General features: G+C 45.8%; 1 protein-coding gene across 1 annotated transcript in view; it reads right to left on the reverse strand.

Annotated features, from left to right (window-relative positions):
• The window catches only part of BICC1 (BicC family RNA binding protein 1), a gene marked incomplete at its 5' end in the record, with an annotated part of 112,066 nt that extends 95,279 nt beyond the window's left edge, over window positions 1–16,787 (reverse strand). Inside the window, one exon of the mRNA XM_083364906.1 lies at window positions 16,190–16,787. Within this exon, the coding sequence (XP_083221032.1) occupies window positions 16,190–16,787 (598 nt within the window). The remainder of the gene's footprint in view (window positions 1–16,189) is intronic.
• Window positions 16,788–21,811: the final 5,024 nt, after the last annotated feature.

A 21,811-nucleotide genomic window follows, 5' to 3' on the forward strand; every position in this document is an offset into this window, starting at 1 on the left:
TTATGACTCATGGACTTCAACTCCCAGACTTCCTGAGCCAGCATGGCTCAGCTTGGAAACCTCTCCCTTTCGCCTCAGAATGGCTGGCTCAGGAATTCTGGGAGTTGAAGTCCACGAGTCATAAAACAGCCAAGGTTGCCTACCCCTGGACTAGACCAAAACATTTGTGACCTGTCATCCTTTTCATTTTAGCTTGAAGCATAAATGTTTTTAAATGCACCACGTAAACATTTTAGTTCAGCATCTGTTCGAGACTCCACTGATTTACTAGAAGCTTCAGGACAGTGTAAGAGTTCCATAGTAATTTTGGATGGATGTTGAAAGCATTACAAACAGCATCATGTTTACTAATGGTAAAGATTGATGGTGAAACAAACCATATTAGGTTATTACTTTAGAGCAGGTTTGTACAATTTCTCTGTAAGCTATAAGTGGCTGAGAATGTAGTGCTGAAAGATGCAGCTAGATCCTTGACATATGGCTACAATTGAGCCCAAAATTTCTGTAGCTAAGCCAGACCGTCATTAACTGAATTTTGCCCATTTTACAATCTTTCTTGCCACAATCGTTAAGTGAATCACTGCAGTTGTTAAGTTAGTGAATTCTCTACTGACTTAGCTTGTCAGAAGATCACAAAAGGGGATCACATGACCCCAGATAATGCAACCATCATAAATATGATCCATTTGCCAAGCCTCCAAATTTTGATCACATGACCACCAGAATGCTGCAACAGTCATAAAGTGTGAAAAATGGTCATAAGTCATTTTTTTTCAGCGCGGTTGTAACTTCAAATAGTTACTAAATGAACTGTTCTAAATTGAGGACTGCCTGTGCTTGGGAGAAGCCATGACCTCTATTCCATAAAATAAATTGTTGTTAGTTGCGGAGTCGTGCCCGACCCATCGCAACCCCATGGACAACGTTCCTCCAGGCCTTCCTGTCCTCGACCATCTTCTGGAGTCCCTTTAAGCTCACGCCTCCTGCTTCAGTGACTCCATCCAGCCACCTCCTTCTCTGTCGTCCCCTTCTTCTCTTGCCCTCAACCTTTCCCAGCATTAGGCTCTTCTCCCTTCTCATTAGGTGGCCAAAGTATTTGAATAAATAAAATAAAATAAATAAGTTATATAAAAACTCACCCTCTCAAATAGACAGCTTTGTTCCACTAGCCTGGCCGCAAAATATCTAGCAACTGATCAGCTTCAACAAGAAAAAAGTTAAGCCGTAAAGGACCTTAGTAGCAGGGCAATTCTGAGAGATTAAAGCCTGAACTGGCCGCTGCTCCCATTATAATAGCAGAAAAGGCCTGTATGTTTATTTCTGTACTTGGTTTGAAATAGGTACTGTACTCGGTTTCAAAGAAAGGAGGATTTTTCAGGACACAGAGCGCAACTGCAGAAGAATCAAAGTTGGTCAAAGTTGCCTGACAGCCAACTCTTCTGAACTGGGAAGCATCCCTCTCAACGCAATGACTCAAGGGCTGTCTGTCCAACTTCCTCCTTTGTCACTGAGTCAAATGGAGGCTTTGATCAAAACCTCCCTTCCTCGCTTACAGGGGTCAGGGCAGCCTGTAAGGCATTTAGCTAGATCAAGTCCACAGCCAAACACACAAGTGGCCAAAATGAGAGAGGAAACAAGATTTTGAGGCTATATAGTCAAGCTTACCTAGTTTTCCTTGACAGTTCAAGTTAGTAAGAGTCCGTATAAAAGCTTTGACTTGAAAAATATTTCTGTTTTCAGAAATAAAATGGACTTGGGTAAATGAGGTGGCCATTTGTTTTAGCAGGCTTTCTGTCTAGCATCAGATTCCTGATATTTAGGAATTTCCAAGACAACTAAAAAACTTTTAGAACTGAGATTAACTATAATTAATTAATGTTATTAGAGAAATAAGTGGGCTTAGGTTTTTAAGGATTGTGTCGATAATCTTAACAGATTATTTTCTCCAACTTTCCTTTGGTATCATATATCTTTTATTGTGCTTTATATTTTTTATTTATTATTGCTATTGTAATGATGATTTGTGCCCTTATTTGGAGCTCTTTGACTGTAAATCAATAAAGTAACTTAGATAAGATAACCTTTATTGTCACTTTTTTGCCCTGGGCACACTGGCACACATTAAAAATGAAATTCTGTTGCCTGCTTTCAAAATACATACATAACACACATATAAACATGCTATATACATATGTAAGGCCAGATTGTTGGGGAGGATGCCGTTTCATTTTTATTGCACTATTATTCTTAAAATTGTAAATATATATTTTTCAAGAATCACTATGGTAGCGATTACCTGCTTTCATATCTTCTCATTTTATTCAGCACATCACTAAACATCCTGCAATTGCAGAATCTGGAAATCATAATGATCCCATTTTCCATTTAATTATGGATAAACAATTATCAAGGTATTGGGGCTTGTCTGCATGGACAAGAAACACTAGTGTGCTTATTCACCAAACGGCCAGTTTTTTTTTTATTAAAAAGTTTTACAAAAACAAGATTTTACAATATATCCCCAAATCCCCCCCACCCCAAACCCGCCCACTTCCCCCCCCCACTTCCCAGAGCTAAATACAGGATTATGGTTATGATAATCATATTCTAAATAAAAATTATGCATAATATACAATTAACCAAATTCATAATGTGCTTTAACTCCCCTTTAATATAACTACATACAAAGTACCAATAACAATATCCCTCTAAAATCTACTCATAAGCTAAATGGAACTTTTTAGTCCCATATTTATTCTGAATATAATCTATCCATCTCCTCCAAACTGAAATATATCTTTCCTGTGAATGATCTTTCAAGTAAGCAGAAATCTTAGACATTTCTGCAAGATTCGAAACTTTAAACACCCATTCTTCTATAGTAGGCAAACTATCCTTCTTCCAATATTGTCCCACCAGTAACCGTGCTGCTGTCATCATGTTCAACATCAAATTGGTTTCTTTAACATCACAATCTACAACAATACCCAATAAAAACAATTGCGGAGAAAACTTTATCTTTCTCTTAAAAATCTTTTGAATGTTGAATAAGCACTGGTGTGCTTATTCACCAAACGGCCAGTTTTTAATCAGACGATCCACCACAAGCAGTTAACAGGACTCATTTTTCCCCAAAGGAAGCTAAAGATTATAATGTAACCGACAAGAATGTGCAGCCCAGTAATGCTTAACTTGGACATTTATGCCAAACCAAGATAACCTGTTGTACTACTAAGGAAACACTGAAAATTGAGAAAATAGTATTATTCTAATAGTTAACAAAGGAATGTGCAAACATTTAAAAAATGACTACTGCCACAAATCTATCCCCTATATTTATTTTTCCTTAGGAAAGCCTAATCAGCAAATTTGGCTTATGATTTTCTTTTAAAATAGTAACTGAACCCTTTTCTGCTATGTACACATGAAAAATGAAATGTAAATGTTTTTTTAAAAAAAAACAAAAACCTTTGCGTTTCTGGGGAATCCAAATTGCTAACCTAAAATGTTGTATTTCTGCCTGCTAAGCGAAGAGCTTTGAAAATGTTCAAGGCAGAAGAGAACAGATACTTAGATTATTTTAGACTAGAGGTTATTACTAGTGAAATTATTTATATAGCATAGAATGAACTTCCTGTGTTACAAACTGCAGAAACCTCCACTTAACTTGAATTTCAAAATCCTTCTATGTCTGCACAAGCCTTTGATCATGATGGCTGAGAGCAAACGTTGGAAGACATGTGACGGTCAACAGCTTTCCAATTTATCAGCCTTGGCTGTGAAGGAGTCCTGTTCAATTCTGAAGTCTGAGAGGGGCGTAACCAACAAAAGTGCCATTTCTTCATTCATCTCAAGCAGAGATTACCCTGAAGGCAACTCCCATTGGAACATGGATTACATTTCTTATCTAATCAATCATCAATTGATTTCTAATCAACTTGGAGTTGTGAGTCAACAAACCCACCAACATTTCCTTAAATGGGAAGGTCACCTGGGTGATATCCAATTTCAGAGGATCTTAATAAGGGGGGTATGTCTGATTCTTGAATTACAGGTAGTCCTCAACTTACAACCAACTTGTTTAGTGACCATTCAGTTAGAACAGCACTGAAAAAAGTGACTTATGACCGTTTCCCAGACTTGGGACTGTTGCAGCATCTCCATGATCACGTGATCAAAATTCAGATGATTGGCAACTAACTCATACTTATGACGCTTGCAGCATCCCAGTGTGTGTGTGTGTGTGTGTGTGTGTGTGTGTGTGTGTGATGTGATCCTTTTTTGCGGCTTTCTGACAAGCAAAGTCAACTGGGAAGCCGGATTCACTTAACTAATGTGCCATTAACTTAACCACTGCAGTGATTCACGGAACAACAGTAGCAACCAAGGTCGTAAAATGGGGCAAAACTCAATTGTCTTGCTTAGTGATAGAAATGTTGGGCTCAATTGTGATCATTAGTCTTAAGGACTGTCTGTATAGCCCAGGGGTAGACAACTTTGGCTCTTTTCTTTTATGACTCGTGGACTTCACCTCCCAGAATTCCTGAGCCAGCCATGCTGAGGGGAAAGGGAGAGGTTTCCAAGCTGAGCCACGCTGGCTCAGGAATTCTGGGAGTTGAAGTCCACGAGTCATGAAGGGGCCATAGTTCCCCCATTATGGCTCAGGAATTCTGGGAGTTGAAGTCCACGAGTCATGAAGGGGCCATAGTTTCCCCATTATGGCTCAGGAATTCTGGGAGTTGAAGTCCACGAGTCACGAAGGGGCCATAGTTCCCCCATTACGGCTCAGGAATTCTGGGAGTTGAAGTCCACAAGTCACGAAGGGGCCATAGTTCCCCCATTACGGCTCAGGAATTCTGGGAGTTGAAGTCCACGAGTCATGAAGGGGCCATAGTTTCCCCATTATGGCTCAGGAATTCTGGGAGTTGAAGTCCACGAGTCACGAAGGGGCCATAGTTCCCCCATTACGGCTCAGGAATTCTGGGAGTTGAAGTCCACGAGTCACGAAGGGGCCATAGTTCCCCCATTACGGCTCAGGAATTCTGGGAGTTGAAGTCCACGAGTCATGAAGGGGCCATAGTTTCCCCATTATGGCTCAGGAATTCTGGGAGTTGAAGTCCACGAGTCACGAAGGGGCCATAGTTCCCCCATTACGGCTCAGGAATTCTGGGAGTTGAAGTCCACGAGTCACGAAGGGGCCATAGTTCCCCCATTATGGCTCAGGAATTCTGGGAGTTGAAGTCCACGAGTCACGAAGGGGCCATAGTTCCCCCATTATGGCTCAGGAATTCTGGGAGCTGAAGTCCACGAGTCACGAAGGGGCCATAGTTCCACCATTATGGCTCAGGAATTCTGGGAGTTGAAGTCCACGAGTCATAAAAGAGCCAAGGTTGCCTACCCCTGGTATAGCATGACTCACAGTTTGTCCAATCACTGAGAAAGCATCCCTCAGCCCAATCTGGATAGGTTTTTTTATAAACTTATTTAAGGATAAGGAGAGAAACTAAGCCCACACAGCTTGGTAGGGTGTCCTCTTGTCTTCTGCCTTTCATCTCCCCTCTTACTTTCTTCTCCAACCTTCTCCATCTTCCCTGCTCCTCTGATGACCCCCCCAGCACCGAACATTTCCGGAGTTGCCATTATATGATTCAAATCTTCAGGATCTTTAAGGAGATGCTGGGGACTGAAATCCAACAGAACTGGAAGAGTGCCCGGTTGGAGAAGACCAAAATGTAATGACCTAACCCTAAAAAAACAGTCCAGAGAGACCAAAAATGCCTATTTATTTTATTTTATTTTTATTACATTTATATCCCGCCCTTCTCCGAAGACTCAGGGCGGCTTACAAGCTTAGCAGTATTTGCATAACCAGAAATGCTACAAAACACCATTAGCTGTGAGACATACTGAACGGAAGTGCTGCAAAACTATTGAGAAAAAAAAATCTGCAAATCTGCATGGATCAGAAACCAGGATGGAGAAAGAGAAAAGCCCTAAACACATTAAGTTAAGATGACAGAAGTATTAAATCCGAAAGGACACAAATAACACTGAAGCAGTCTTTCCAGAGACTGCACTAAAGTTACCAGAAAGTGAAAATCAAAGTATGATACAGGCCCTCGCAACAATTTATAAAGAAGCAGGATATTGCTGAAATAAACTTTAGGGGGACATATTTAGCCAGCATTCTGGCCTTGTTTTAAGCACATCTAGAGCAGGGCTTTTCAACCTTTTCACCCATTGTACCACTTTTAGGATATGGCAACATCCGGGTACCACCAGTCGCCTAGCAAGGTGTCAAGAACTTGATGACCAAAAAAAAAGGAAAAAAGTGATGAAGTACAGGTAGTCCTCGACTTACAACAGTTCGCTTAGTGACTGTTCGAAGTTACAATGGCACTGAAAAAAGTGCCCCCCCAAGCCACAGCCGAGCAAGACACCTGCCTGCCCGCCTGGCGGTACTCTTCCTCCTGTCCGAGGTTTTCATTGTTGTGAGCATTTCTGTTGAGGATTGGCAGCGGGGGTGGGGTGAGGGGGTGATTGGTTTTTATTCCCCCCCCCCGTCTGCTGGGTGGTTGCAACAGGTTTTGGTCACTTCACATGACCCTGGGACACTGTGACTGTCATAAATATGAATCAGTTGCCAAGCATCTGAATGTAAATCACAAGACCCTGGAGATGCTGCAACATTCCAGCTGATCGGCGCTTCTTCTGGGCTCAGCAGAAGCACCAGGATCAGCACTGAGCTCCAGTTAGAGCCTGGCGCTTATCCTGGCGCTTCCGCTGTGTCCCGACAGCCCTGAAGAAGAGCTGATCCTGGCGCTTCCGCTGAGCCCTGACAACCCTGCAGCTCCAGCCATCTCTCGCTCAGGCTTGTGTGATGCTGCCACCGTTTCAGCTCATTCCCCTCCCCCGCTACCACTTTTCTAGGATGGTTGCGTACCACCTGCTAGGTGCCAATGTACCACGGGTGGTACCCGTACCACTGGTTGAAAAGCCCTGATCTACAGTACAGTACTTTTGTTCCCCCTGAACATTTCAATATTGCTAAAACTTTGTCTGCTTGCAAGATTCCATTCCCATTGTGTAGGAAATAGCACTATGCAGATGACATCAACCGTGCCAAGGTAATAATTTAACGGCTAACCAGCTTGTATAATGTGAGATGTATGATGTAATGATGGAAATGACTCAGCAGGGTCTATGTCCCTTTAAGAGCCTTTCTATAAAAAGGAAGGTCTGCTGCTGTGTTTTCTCTTGTTTCCTGCTGTAACTGCTGTATATTGGAGACTGCTGTATTAACACGTGTATGTATATTGTTCCTGGTGTATGATATTGTAGATAGTGTAAGATAAACCACCATTTAATATAGACCACTGTTTACTGTATTTACTCCTGAATTATCTAAGACTATGCATGCGATGACAAACTGAAATGGTCATGGCCTTGATTAGATTAATTTCGTGGAGGAATCCGTATGGTGGTAAAGCTGAGGTCTCTTGGGGAGGCGCTGCGCGAGCGGATATGTGTTTATCCCTTCCTTCTTTTGTCAGTGCCCAGTTGTGTCCCACTTAAGAGCAGGCAGTGGGGTGAGTTGATGAAATGACAACATCTCCAGCTTTTTAAAACAGACAGCCATGTGGTCCTGGTCAAAAATGCAAATTTAAAGACTTGCAGACAGATCTGCAGCCTTACACACTCTGAAAAACTTCTGAATCCAAATCCAATCCGTTGCATAGCCGTAGGATATAAACATTGTACCAGGAGATATCCCAATTTGCATAAGGAGGGCTATTCATAATTTCCAAAGCATAAAATGTGCTACTGTTGCTTAATACATCCAGGTTAGTCGCTGGAGATGTCTCTACACAATTAACTTGTGTGCAGTTGTAGGACTTACATTTTCTTAGAGATACACAACTAACACATTCGTATCTGTAGTTCCCCCCTTCTTCTTTGGATGCATAAATAAAAGCTCAATAAAATAAGTGTCACAAATAGGCTGCAGCTGATACTGAACCGATTTCAGTGGGTCCTCAGGCAGTTACTCATATCATTGACAACTTTCTAAGCATTCAACATAAGGAATCATTTAGGTCAGATCAACTGCACAGCCCAGAAACATCATTTCCTTCTGCAAAAGCTAACGGGAATGGGCACATCCTGCTCAGATGATCATGGAAGACTCTCACTTCATCAAAGAGTTCCACAATTTTTACAAGGCATCACACTTTTCCCTACCCTCATCTAAAATGAAGATGAAGGAGGTCCATAAAACTGCAGTTAGGAAGAGCATCCAAAGGTGGAGTCAAACCATCAAATAAGATGACCTCTCCCATCCCAGCTCCTGGTCAGGGAGGGGTCCCTGGTCATGAAGCTGGTGAGGGAATCTCCCAAGCACCAGCTTACACAACCAGCAACAGCACCTCTTCTCTTTCTGGATTTCTCCCTTTGGGTCTGAAGTTCTAAGAAGCTCTTGCAATGCCGGTCAGCAAAATGTGCACAAAGAGTTAGAGGAGGAGGAAGAGGAGGAAGAGGAGGAGGAGGAGAAGGCCATAACCACTGCTAGGCTTCCAGAGTTGTCCAAGCCCCCCAAACATCAGCAGAAGAGGGCTTGTGCCTCTGACTGGACAGAAAACTGCAGCCCTGTCCTTTCAGATGGGAAGATCACAGATCACCTGAGATCCCACGTGGTGGTTTGGGAAGAGGCCAAGGGTTTTTGGGGTGTTTTTTAATGCTTGGGAGACCTTCACAGGGCTGTGAATAATGACACCACACCTTAACAACCAACTTGACAAAAGAAAAATGCAATTTTCCACAAACCAGTCGAGAGGATTTACTAAGAGGCTTATCTACAGCATCACATTAATTTGTTTCTCAACTTCAATAATGTGCTGAGGCATAGAATGCTCAAGTGAAGGAAGGCCTTCATTTACTAGCCATCTTCATTTGTGTTGCAACCAATAAAGCCTCAGAACACTTTATGTTAATATACCTTTTATGATAATAAATGAGGTGGAATGAGAAGCAACATCACGCTAGGATTAGTGGGATGAAAATCTCAGCTCTCCAGACAATTTAAGCCTCAATCCAGGAGCTGGCAGAAGACTCAAACAGGCAACTCCACATGATTTGACTCTTCGCTGCAGACAAATACCCAGACGAGATTGTCCACTGCAGTAACCCAGGCTCTGTGGTAATGGTGGAGGCCCCCGAGGTTTAAATTCTGGGTCTTCTCACTTTCTGAGCCATGGCAGGAAATTGACATATGTGGATAGAATGGTTCTGTTTCCTGAGAAAGGCATCACCAGCTTTGCTCCTTGCATTTGCCAATCCTACACATTCCTTCAAAGTCCCAAAAATGTTTTTTTAAGATGCAATTGGACTTTGTTTTTCATGAAGAAGTTTCGCTTCTCATCCAAGAAGCTTCTTCAGCTCTGACTGGATGGTAGGGAATGGAAGGGTTGCAAAGAACTGAAAAGAATATAAATCCTTCCATGCCCCACCATTCATTCAGAACTGAAGAAGCTTCTTGGGTGAGAAGTGAAACCTCTTCAAAGAAAAACAAGAAAGTCCACAGCTGCCTCTTGAAAAAGCACCTGACTGAGACTCTCCACAGATATTCCTTCAAAGATTACCATGAAGAAACATGCTAACAGGAATAAAGCAGACCCAGGTTTCATGTCTGATCTCTACATTTGCAATTCGCATGCACTTTTTTGTGTTACACAAATGTGTTACACAAAAAAGGGACGCGGTGGCTCAGTGGGTTAGGACGCTGAGCTGGTCGATCAGAAGGTCAGCAGTTTGGCGGGTCGAATCCCGAGTGGTGCGTAACAGAGTGAGCGCTTGTCCCTCGTCCCAGCTTCTGCCAACCTAGCAGTTCGAAAGCACGTAAAAGTGCAAGTAGAAAAATAGGAACCACTACGGTGGGAAGGTAACAGCATTCCGTGCGCCTTAGGCGTCTAGTCATGCCGGCCACATGACCACGGATACGTCCTTGGACAAACGCTGGCTCTTCGGCTTTGAAACAGAGATGAGCACCGGCCCCTAGAGTTGGAAACGACTAGCACGCATGTGCGAGGCAACCTTTACCTTTAATGTAGTACAAAAGAACAAATTACAAAAATGAAAATCAAAGGAAGAGAGAAAGAGTGTAAAATATCCCCTAATCAATAAAGGAGAATAGCTCAGGGGTCCTTGGCGCTCTTTGAGCTTGATGCGTTTTCTTGCAGACGTTTCATTACCCAACTAGGTAACATCATCAGTGCTGGTCAAACAAGCAAGCTCAGAGAGCACCGAGGACCCCCCCCCCATTCCCTGATCAGACAGCCAAGAGAGAAGGGTGCTTACACTTGTTAACCACTTCTTAAAACATTAAAGTTCTCTCCCCTAGTGACGAAGTTACTTATAAAGTAATAAAAGGCGGGACAAAAATCAAATCGATAAATAAAAAGATGAGCAAATAGCATCATCAGGTTGGGATCCTTAATGCTGAAAGAAAGGAAAGGAAAGGAGATTCAACCTGTGACAAACAAAGGGATCTCAAGAAAGGCTGGACTATCTGTTTGTCAGTTAAGGTGGTTTGGTTTGTCATTTTGGGGTGTGAACCATCTCTCCTCCCACGGGCTGTTCTAAGGAGAAAGTCGCAACCCCATCAAATTAGCACCTAAACCTTGGGCCCTGCACCACCAAGGCCCCTTTTCAGACTTTCCAATCTCAGTCCAAACCTGAGAACAGAAGGGAAGCAGGAGAAGTTGGGGCCAGTGCGGCTGAGAGGAAAGAGGCAGCCCCACTAGGAAGACGTGATTTGGATACCTGTGGCTGCCCCAGGTGAGCAGAGGTCAAGGAGGGCCAGCAACGCAAAAGCAGGTCCGGAAGAATCAAAGGAACTGCCCTTCCACAAGGCAGCCCTGGAGGCAATTCCCATCAGAACCTCGATTAGATATCCTATCTAGTCAATCAATCAGTTGATTTCTAACCAATCTGGAGGTCAACAAACCCTCCAACGTTCCTTTAAAACAGGAAGGTCGCCTGGGTAATATCCAAGTTCAAAGGGCCTCAATCAAGTGTGGCATGACTAGTTCCCAAAGCATAGGATGAACTGCAGTCTGTCTGATCACCCAAGAAGTGTTCCTAAGCCCAACCTGGATGGTTAAAATCTAGAGCAGACATGTCAAACACAAGGCCCGGGGGCCGGATGCGGCCCGTGAAGTGGTTTCATGCGGCCCGCGAAGCCATCCTGGAAACTGTGAGGGAACGGCCCCCACTGCCCTGGCCCTGGCCCAGAGACCCTCCTTCTGCCAGAGACCCTCAGATCTGTCCCACTCCTGCCCAGGCCCCCATAGGCACCCTTGATGCCAATGATGTAGAGCTGGCCACGCCCACCCAGTAGGCCATACACACTCTGGCCACACCCACCCAGTAGGCCACGCCCACCCTGGCCATACCCACCCGGCCCCCTGAGGGCAACAGCAATGCTGATGCGGCCCTCAATGAAATTGAGTTTGACACCCCTGATCTAGAGGGTGAATGCAGAAACTTAGCCCATGCAGGTGGGCAGAGTGTTCCCCATCTTCTATATAATCCTTCCTTGCCTTGCATCTCACCTCTTGCTTTCTTCTCCAACCTTCTCTACTGCTTGCCAGTTTCCATGCTCTTCTGATGACCCACCACCACCCCCTCCATTTTTATTTCCTTTGTTTTTTGAGTTCACTTCTTCTGGAAGCCACCTAATTCTTTCGTGTGGTTCCAAATATCAGGCAGCAACCTCCAGAGACAGACTTAAATTCTAGCCGTGGCTGGGATTTTGCTATCGGGACCACATCAATTTGCAACAAAATAAAGGTAAACGTCGGAAAGAGAAATGAGTTTTAAAAGCGAAGCAGAGGAAGTCAAAATAGACGTGGCCTGTGCTTACGTGGAATTCTGTGATGCAACTCGAACAAGCAAAAGCTGATGCAGAAAATGCCCACTGAGATTTAAAATTTCAAAGAGTTTTGAACTGTCTCCCATTTTCCCCCTTTATTAAGCAACAATTCACACATATACAAACATCCGAGAATCGCTGCACCCTTTTATGACTGGAAGGTACCTCCAGATTTAAATTGTGGCCATTATAGTAAGGGATGTGAACTTTTTGCTTAGCTGCATGCCAAAAGTCCTCTATCAGCACAGCAAAATATTAACTGCTTAAAGGTTAACCTGCCCCCCAGGAGACCGATTCTAAATTGAAACACATTCCAAACACAAGTCCAGTCATACCAAATACTTTCTTGTTACCCAGAATCCACCAGGATCCACAATCCACTATCAAGGCTATGCTGAGACTATTGGAATTAAATAGGGGTCTCCAAACTTGGCAAACTTTTAAGACTTGTGGAACGCCCAGCATTCCCCAGCCAGCCATGCCCTTCTGTTCCCATGCTAGCTGGGGAATTCTGGGCGTTGAAGTTCGTAAGTCTTAAAGTTGCCAAGTTTGGAGAGCCCTATTTAATTCCAACTTTAAGTTGATAAGTTTGAGGACCCCTGGAATCAAGAATGTAGCACATTATTACCAGCAAACCTTTTTTATTATTATTCTTATTATCTTGCATTAGAAATATTCAGTATGGATCTGCTTTCCAGCCATAGAGATTGACAAGGGCTTCAAAACATTCCTCAGTTGAGCAATGAAGGTGGATTCAGATCAGGGCCTATCAATTACAGAAAACAGATTTTTTAGAATAACATGTATTGCTGTCTAAATAGCTCAATATGGACTGTTTTTACCAATAAATAATTTTGCATGTCTGCACAGCCAGAAAGCTTGTTGTTGTTAGTTGCAAAGTCGTGTCCGACCCCTCGCAACCCCATGGACGACATTCCTCCAGGCCTTCCTGTCCTCTACCATCTTCTGGAGTCCATTTAAGCTCACGCCTACTGCTTCAGTGACTCCATCCAGCCACCTCATTCTCTGTCGTCCCCTTCTTCTCTTGCCCTCAACCTTTCCCAGCATTAGGCTCTTCTCCAGTGAGTCCTTCCTTCTCATAAGGTGGCCAAAGTATTTGAGTGTCAACTTCAGGATCTGGCCTTCTAAAGAGCAGTCAGGGTTGATCTCCTCTAGGACTAACTGGTTTGAATGCCTTGCAGTCCAAGGGACTCGCAGGAGTCTTCTCCAGCACCATAGTTCAAAGGCCTCAATTCTTTGGCACTCAGCCTTTCCTATGGTCCAACTTTCACTGCCATACATTGTAACTGGGAAGACCATAGCCTTGACTATACGCACTTTTGTTGGCAGGGTGATGGCTCTGCTTTTTAGTGTGCTGTCTAGATTTGCCATGGCTTTCCTCCCCAGGAGCAAGCGTCTTTTAATTTCTTGGCTGCCCCATCTGTGATGTACGTATGATACATATGTTTATGTATGATAATAATGAAAATGTTTTAGAAATCACAATGAAATAAAGAATAATTTCAGGATCAGTTATTATCTCTACATACTCCTCCTGTCCTGGAACATTGATAGATCTGGAGGGCACAAAACTAGGGGTGGGTGGTCTACATAATGCCAGAAAGTCCATGGTGAATGAAGCAGGAAAGTTTTGTAGATCAGCAAAGTCCTGAGCAAGACATGAATACATTGCTGTATTCATTTTTCAAAACTATATTTTGATCCTGATTTACACCCAAAATGCCCCAAATTGTTTACAAACAATAAATTTCTTGTTTGGTCCAGATTATAAATCAAAACTGATTTTCATTTTAAAAAAATAGTTATACTAAAATTATACAGTGCACATAAACTATTTCTGATCTGCTTCATCTACTTCTATGCAAAGTGGTTGCACATATTCCATCCAAACAATTTCCTTCACATTCTAGCAGAAGCAATTTAATTCAAAACAGAACTGAATTTAAGGCATTCCAGTGTAATCATAAGCAGTTATGAGGTCACATTTGCAGCAGATCTTCAACCATTTCCCATCATGCACTTAAACCTGCATAATTTTTAAAATCAAGTGGAATACACCCAATCCAAATGATCTTCCACCTTGTGTGGAATTAGCTGTCCTGGATGATTTGTCCAACTCTGATGAATTTTCATGCACAGAAAAGGCGGTTTTCTAATAGAATGGACACCAAAAAATCTGAATGGGCCTTGCTAAGAAAATAAGTACGGGCAAACTGGTTGCTAAAAAGTTATCTTAAACTCTGAATTCCAAAACTGGGGTATTTTGCTAATAAGCACTTTTTTCAGATGTGCAAAGATGGCATTGCAATATTGATGGCCTTTTGCAGCTGCCTCGCCCGAAATGTAAAATTTGCAATATCCATTTTATCTTCTGGTCAAACAAGCCTCAGCATCACCCAGTATCCAAAAATATGAACCAAACCCCTTCTCAGTTGAACTGTAGAGGGCCAAATTGGATTTGGAGAGACACCCTCTCCAAGTGACCCTGAAGGAGCGGGCAGCTGGTCTTCTAAAGAAGATTCTGCTTTAAGATCGTATCAGCTTTATTTTCCAAAAAAAATCAAGGCCGGTGCTTGCATTTACATAAATTAGCTTTGCAGAGTCCACACTTCCTTCCCTTTTAAGCGACTGGAAGTTTTTGCTTTTTTTTTTTTTTGCTTTTTTCTTCTGACACTGGATATCTTTTTGGCAACCCTGCAGCACACAACTCTCAGGACCAGAAGATCTCCCCAGCAAAAACCACAACTCGGTGGATGGTTGAAGCACAACTATTTTGTCCCAGTTAATGATCCAAACCCACAAAACAAAACAAAACAAAACAAAACAAAAGCGAAGCACCCTCTCCGACCCAGCCCCATTTCCCAGGAATCTACCCCTCCTCAAGCTGATGAGACAAACATCTGTAGGAGGAGAGTGATCTTTATCCACATCTGCGTATTGGGAATGCTTAGACGGGAAGGGAAACTTGGCGAAGGGAGGGGGGGGGAGAAGAAAGCCAAAACGGCCACGGAGATGGGTCAGCCAGCCTATTCCACACGGACTATTTTTAGCACTGTCCTACCGGGGTACTGGGGGGGGAGAGAAGATTTTGGGGCAGGGGTTGCAGCCCAGGGCCTCACCGGAGCAGGAAAAGGGTTTCCGAAGCTCGACCAAAAGTGGGAGCAGAGAACGGAATTTGCCCCAAAGTTTTGCCTTCTCCCCCCACCCACCCCGCAATTCAATTTGACAGAAACGGCCAACGCTGGAAGCCAGATCTCCCGGGGACGCTCTTGGGAACATCAACCGGTCTTCTGAAAAGCCTCTTCCTTCGCCTCCAACTTGGGCAGGGGCAAAAAAGGGGCCCGGGAGAAGGAATCTGCCCCCTCCCTACCCAGCGCTCCGCCGTCCCGGCCGGTTGCAACCCAATTCTCAGAAACGGCCTTTCCCCAAAAGCGGAGCGAAGGATGCGGGGGCGGCCAACGAAGCCCGGGGGCGCGCTGAGAAAACCGCGGCTTGGGCAACCGAGACTGCGCTGCGCTCGCAGAATTGGCACCTCCGAGGCGAGGAGTCCGGAGAGGAGACCACGCGGAGAAGCCCTCTCTCTCTCTCTCTCTCTCTCTCTCTCTCTCTCTCCCTCCCTCCCTCCCTCTCCCTCCCTCTCTCTCTCTCTCCCCCTCTCTCCCCCTCCCTCCCTCTCCCTCTCTCCCCCTCCCTCCCTCTCTCTCTCTTTCTCTCCCTCTCTCTCTCTCCCTCCCTCTCTCTCCCCCTCCCTCCCTCCCCCTCTCTCTCTCCCCCTCCCTCCCTCTCTCTCTCTCTCCCTCCCTCCCTCCCTCCCTCCCTCCCTCCCTCCCTCTCTCTCTCTCTCTCTCTCTCTCTCTCCCTCTCTCCCTCCCTCCCTCTCTCTCTCTCTCTCTCTCTTTCTCGGCCGCCCGGTCAGGGGTAAAGCAGGGAGGGGTCTCCCCCACCACACACACACACACACACACAGACACACACACGTCCAAGCGTTTCTCCTACTTGTCCCGTGCTGGAGAAAGGGAAAGTCTCGGCTCGCCGGACTGCCCGTACCCAAGAGCGCAACGGGCAGCCGGCCAGCCAAGGGTCCCCCCCCACGGCCTCGCAGGGACACCGGTCGCCTCTTTCGGCCGGGCAGCGGCGCCGGCCCCTTTCCGTCCGTCCGTCCCCCCCTCCGCCCGCCACGTGGTGAGAGCCCTGACGCGCCCGGCCGTCCCGCGGGAGCCCCGCTCCGGCCCGGCTCACCTTGCAGCATGGCCTCCAGCTTCTTTCGGTCCACGCGGAAGCGCTCCTCGCCCCACTCGGGGCTGTCCGGGGCCGCGCGGCTGGGCCCGGCCGAGCAACCTCCTCCTCCTCCTCCTCCGTCGCTGGGCAGAGGCGAGTCGGCGCTGCGCTCGCTGTTGGAGCCCGGGTCCGAGAGCGGGTAGCCCGGCGGCGGCGGCGGCGCGGCCATCCTCGGGCCGGCCGCTGCGCCCCACTCGCCGGCGGAGGCGACGACGACGGTCGCCGAGAGCCCGTCGCCCTCGGCCGCCGCCTGCTCGGCTTCTTCCCCGCAGCAGCAGCAGCAGCCGCCGTCGCCGCCGCCGCCGCCTCCGCGGGAAGCTATCTGGCCCCAGAGGCGGCCGCCCCCGCCGGCTTCATCCCAGCCCGCCAGAGCCTCGCGGGCTCCTCCGGCGCCCGACGCCGCCGCCGCCGCCTCCAGCTCGGGCTCCCCGCCGGAGTTGCTGCTGCAGCCGCCGCCTCTGCTGCTGCTCGCCTCGCAGAGCGCACGTCCCGGGCCGGCGGCGGCTCTGCTGCGCCCCCATCCCGCCCGCAGTCCGCACAGCATCCCCGCCTCCTCCATGGAGCAGCGCCCGCCCAGCCGCCGGAGCCGCCGGAGGGGGGAGGCAGGCCCGAGGCCGGCCGAGGAGAGCGGGAGGCGGGTCGAGAGCGCACAGCCGGTGGGGGTGAACGCGGGACTGGGCCGGCCGCTGGCCCCGGGTGCTGTCGCTGAACGGGCCGAAGCAGGTCTGTCCGGACTCCGAAAGGCCCCGCCCCGGCTAGTTATGCCTTCCTCCTCTTCCTCCTCCTCCTCCTGCTATGCCCCGGCGCGCTCCAGCGGCCCGGATCCTGCAAGGCGAAAAGCATCTCCCGCCAGCCGCTGGGCGAAATCGGAAGGCTGAAAAGGGCCCTTCTCGCCCCAAAAGTCTGGGCAGACCTCCCGGGGGCCGAGGACGGTGGCGGGAGCCCCTCGGCCAGGGCGATCCCGAAATTGACTCAGGATTGCTGGGTCCCTATAGGATCTCTCGGGGACCACTCTCTGGATCTCTCGGGGACCATCTCGGGAAAGGGCCGAGGAGAATAAAGGAGAATATTTGTAGCTCCGGGTTGACCTGTGGTGGTGCTCTCTGACCATGATGGTTTTCTTGCAGATGTTTCGTTTCTCAACTAGTAGTAGATGCTGTTAACCGGTTTGGGTAATGAAACGTCTTGCAAAACACACACACGCACACACAACCAAGCTCAGAGAGCACCAAGGACCCCTGGGGCTGAATCAGGGGGCAGCTTAAGGCAGAGGTCCCCAACCTTTTGGGTACCAAGGACCGGTTCTGTGGAGAAAGGTTTTTCTATGGACCGGAGGGTGTGTAGTTTTGTGTGCAGCCCGCATCCCACGGATAGGGCTTTGTTTGTGCAGGCTGGTTGCTGGTGCTGGTCCATGGACCAGGGTTGGGGACCCCTGGCTTAAGGGAGAAAATGGATCTTGCCCTTCAGCTGATGGGTGGTGACTGTAGTAGATCAAGCATCCTGGTCCCTCTAGGCAACCAAACTCCGCATCCATTCCTCCCCACCCTGTTGTTTGCTTTGCAGGTTGCAGAGGAGGTGTCCTTCATCCAGGCCTTCTCCAGGTTAACCCAAAGAAGGCCCTTGACAGATCTTGGGTGCTTCTGGCCTGAAGGGCACCAGCTGAAGGATCTGGGATTGTGAACTCCCTCCATGTGATCAAGGATCCAATCAGTGTGCTGGGTTCGCACAACACACTAAGTAGGGTTTATGGAACCATGATTTGTAACTACTTGGCTGGCTTCTCACAAGCTGCTGAATTACAGCCTCTCGAATCTCCTTGAAATTAAGCTCAATGACTCGGTAATTTTCTGGTCCAGCATGAGAAAGATTCATTTCACTTTATTACAGGATGTTTTTTTTCCCCCCACAACTTCCACCCTGGGATTTCTCTGTAGTTCCCCCCTCCAAAAGACAACCAGGCTAAATACTGCTTAGCTTCAGGGCTCATCAATTGTTGCTTGCCAAAACAAGCCATAAGATAGCCAGCCATAGTTTATTTGAACCAAATTTGATTAGTTTATGGTTTAATGTTGGATGCAACGTATGCTGCAGGCGAGGGCAGAAAGCAGATAACGAATTCCTTGGTCAGTTTTCTGTTTTCCCCAAGTTGCTTTCTCAACCAAGAGAAGCAAGGAAAAAAGGGATCAGCAAAAATGCAGTTTGAGGATGCCAGCTTGAGTTTTTAAAGGACCAGCGGACAAAAGGATGAAGAAACATCTCTTCTCCTGTCTTTCCAAGACAAGCTCAGTTAAAACTGCATGATTAAAAAGAAAAAGCTGCCAAGCTCTGATTATTGTTTCCCATGATGGGTAAGTTTGTGCTACCCCTTTAAAAGCACTTACGGAGTTTTCTTTTTCTGAGAAGATAACTCATTGCCACAGGATATTGAAATCACCATAAGCAGAATTTACTTTAAAAGCTGCCCCATTAACAAAAGTGGATTTAAGAAGTTAAACATTGGAGAGGGAGAGTTCTGAGCCATGCATTTTTTTTTTGGCTGCCAGATACAGGCTCAGGAATTCTGGGAGTTGAAGTCCATGAGTCATAAAAGAGCCAAGGTTGCCTACCCCTGCGTCTAGACAATTTACTCATTCTATAAATTGTGAGTGTAAAAGTAGAGTATTTTCTTAAAGATGCTTGTTTGGAATTAAGAGTGGGATTTCAGTCCAACAAGCAATCCACAACTTGCACATAAAACCTCTACTTCTAAGAAAGCCAGTTGGTTATTGTTACTGCAATATTGTTAAGAAAGCCAGTTGGTTTTCTATGGATAACTACTCTTAACTTGTTATCGGATCTTTGCTAATTCAACTGATAAACTTGATTAAAAGAGAAGAGTTCACTTCTGAATCCTTTTTTCAAATGGCTGCTTCTAAAGAGACCTTATTATCCCACTCTTACCAAGAATAATGTTGACCTTGATGGTAAGTCACAATAGTCTGTACCAGGTATATTTTTCCTTTATAAAATGAAGAATATTGAGGCCCTTTTAAGTAATTTAAAGAAAGTCTCTTGAACAAGCATTAAAGTCAGGTAAGATCACAGGCTTCATAGTACATAGACATCCTGTTTTCCTTGCTTGAAAAAAAAATGTCACACTTGGCTGGGTGCTGAGCACAAGGCGTGCTTTCTACCTTTAATAAGTAGGGTAGGCACCACATCATATATAATTGTTTTGGGGAGGTGGACAAAATAGTACAAATTAACAAAGGACAATAATATATATATGAGAGGGATAAAATTATTCCCCCACCCAATCTTTGATTTAAAACAGACAAACAAAAAACCCTATGAAATCAACCATAGGATGTGCATGCCTTAAAGCCAGAGGCCTACAATTCCATTTCTCCCTTCCTTTTAATGTTGCAAATATATTTGAGGAAACCCAGTCCTCTTCCATGAATAAACAATACACGTAGGTGGCAGATTTGGATGTTCTACAGCTTCTAATCCCTGGAATATTATCATAGAATTGAAGAAGACATGGAAAGGTTAATTTAGGCCAGGGGTAGGCAACCTTGGCTCTTTTATGACTCATGGGCTTCAACTCCCAGAATTCCTCACCCAGCATGGGGGAACTATAGCCCCTTCATGACTCGTGGACTTCAACTCCCAGAATTCCTGAGCCAGCATGGCTCAGTATAGAAACCTCTCCATTTCTCCTCAGCATAGCTGGCTCAGCATTCACCACCTTTCTAGGGAATTGTTCCCTGTCAAACTGTTGTTGGGATTAGGGTGTTGTCTTTTGACTCTTCTTCCAAACGGTTAATTCTGTACGGAAGTGTCTCGAGAGACGTCTCAATCCAAGTCCCACTAGAAGAAGACAATCGTTTCCACAGCCTCCCGCTTAGAGCATCTCCACTAGTTGCGAATCGTGGAAGTTGAACTCTGACATATTTGGAGGGTACCTTCCTGTCATCATCATCATCATCACCACCATCGTCACCATCATCATTGTTACGATCATCACCACCACCACCAGGATAATGGTAGGCATTTTGTTATGATTAACGGGTTAGTTGGACACGATGTTGCTTTGTGTCAAGAGAGGACTGTTGGACTAGAAGTGGGCAGCTGATACCTTATGAAACCACCTCACAAGGACCAGCCATTTGCTTGCCACTGTGAGGGAAAGAGAGATTGTATGAAATATATTTCTGCTGGATACTGGTTTCTGTGATTATACCATATATACAGTGCAGAGAAAAGCAACAAAGATTATCAGGGGACTGGAGGCTAAAAGATATAAGGAATGGTTGCTGGAATTGGGTATGTCTAGTTTAATGAAGAGAAGGACGAGGGGGGACATGATGGCCGTGTTCCAGTATCTCAGGGGCTGCCCCAAAGAAGAGGGAGTCAAGCTATTCTCCAGAGCACCTGAGGGCAGGACAAGAAGCAACATATGGAAACTAATCAAGGAGAGAAGCAACCTAGAACTAAGGAGAAACTTCCTAACAGTGAGGACAATTAATCAGTGGAACAACCTGCCTCCAGAAGCTGTGAATGCTCCAACACTGGAAATTTTTAAGAAGAGACTGGACAGCCATTTGTCTGAAATGGTATAGGGTTTCCTGCCTGAGCAGGGGGTTGGACTAGAAGACCTCCAAGGTCCCTTCCAACACTGTTATTTATCAATAAATAGAAGCCCAGAAAATCACTTCAGTAGATCTTCAGTCTTGTCTCCTTAGAAGGACAAACTGTAAGGGGTGACCTGGAGATGTTATCCTGCTGGGAGGAGAAAAAAGCCTAAGAAGTATTGGGAGTCCTACCATGTGATCCTTCATTGGTACAAGGTAGCAATGGTAAGAGACAAAATTGTCTGAAAATCCCTAAATTTCTCTGACATCATTTCTAAATAGCAAGCGAACACAGTAGATTCAATAAGTAACTGCACTGAGTTGACTGTTGGGAAAGGTCTTCTAATCATTAATTGAAAAATCAAGAACAACTTCTGGTGGTTCTACTCAAACCAAACGAAAACAAAACAAAACAAAAACCAACAACCTTAGGATGATATTTAATACTCTTATCTCAAGTAGAACTGAAGTGTTTTATCTCGGCTTTTAACACAGTAAGCCTACATCACTTCTGAACTTCCCAGCTGAGGGCAGCTGCCGTCTGCTTTGGTCAGTGAATCCACTACACAGCTTGTTTGTCTGCTGGGAAAATAGTGGGCTGCAGAAATCCAGGCAGACAGTAGGTGGCAACAAAGAGCCATAGACAGATGTTCAGCCTTTACTGCTGTCCCGCTACTCATCTACATTTTTGCTTTAAACAAAAGTAAGGAAAGTGATAAATTAGGCCTCATTGTATGGTTGAACAACTGTCAGCTTGGAGAAGACAGCCATTGCAAAGATGGATCCATGGTCTTAAGCAGGAGCCTTTTGTCTCCTGGCTATGTGGAGATGCCAGAAATTAACCCAGGATCTTTGGTGTATGAGTGGTGTCTTCTGGCATTCAGCTGCGGTCCTGTCAGTCCAGATGATCTAATAGGTCCTGTCTAAATGGATTTTGCTCATGTTTGATCTTCCGAGAAGCCCGTCA

This window comes from Vipera ursinii (assembly GCF_947247035.1).
Source record: "Vipera ursinii genome assembly, chromosome: 5".
Taxonomy (NCBI): Eukaryota; Metazoa; Chordata; class Lepidosauria; order Squamata; family Viperidae; genus Vipera; species Vipera ursinii.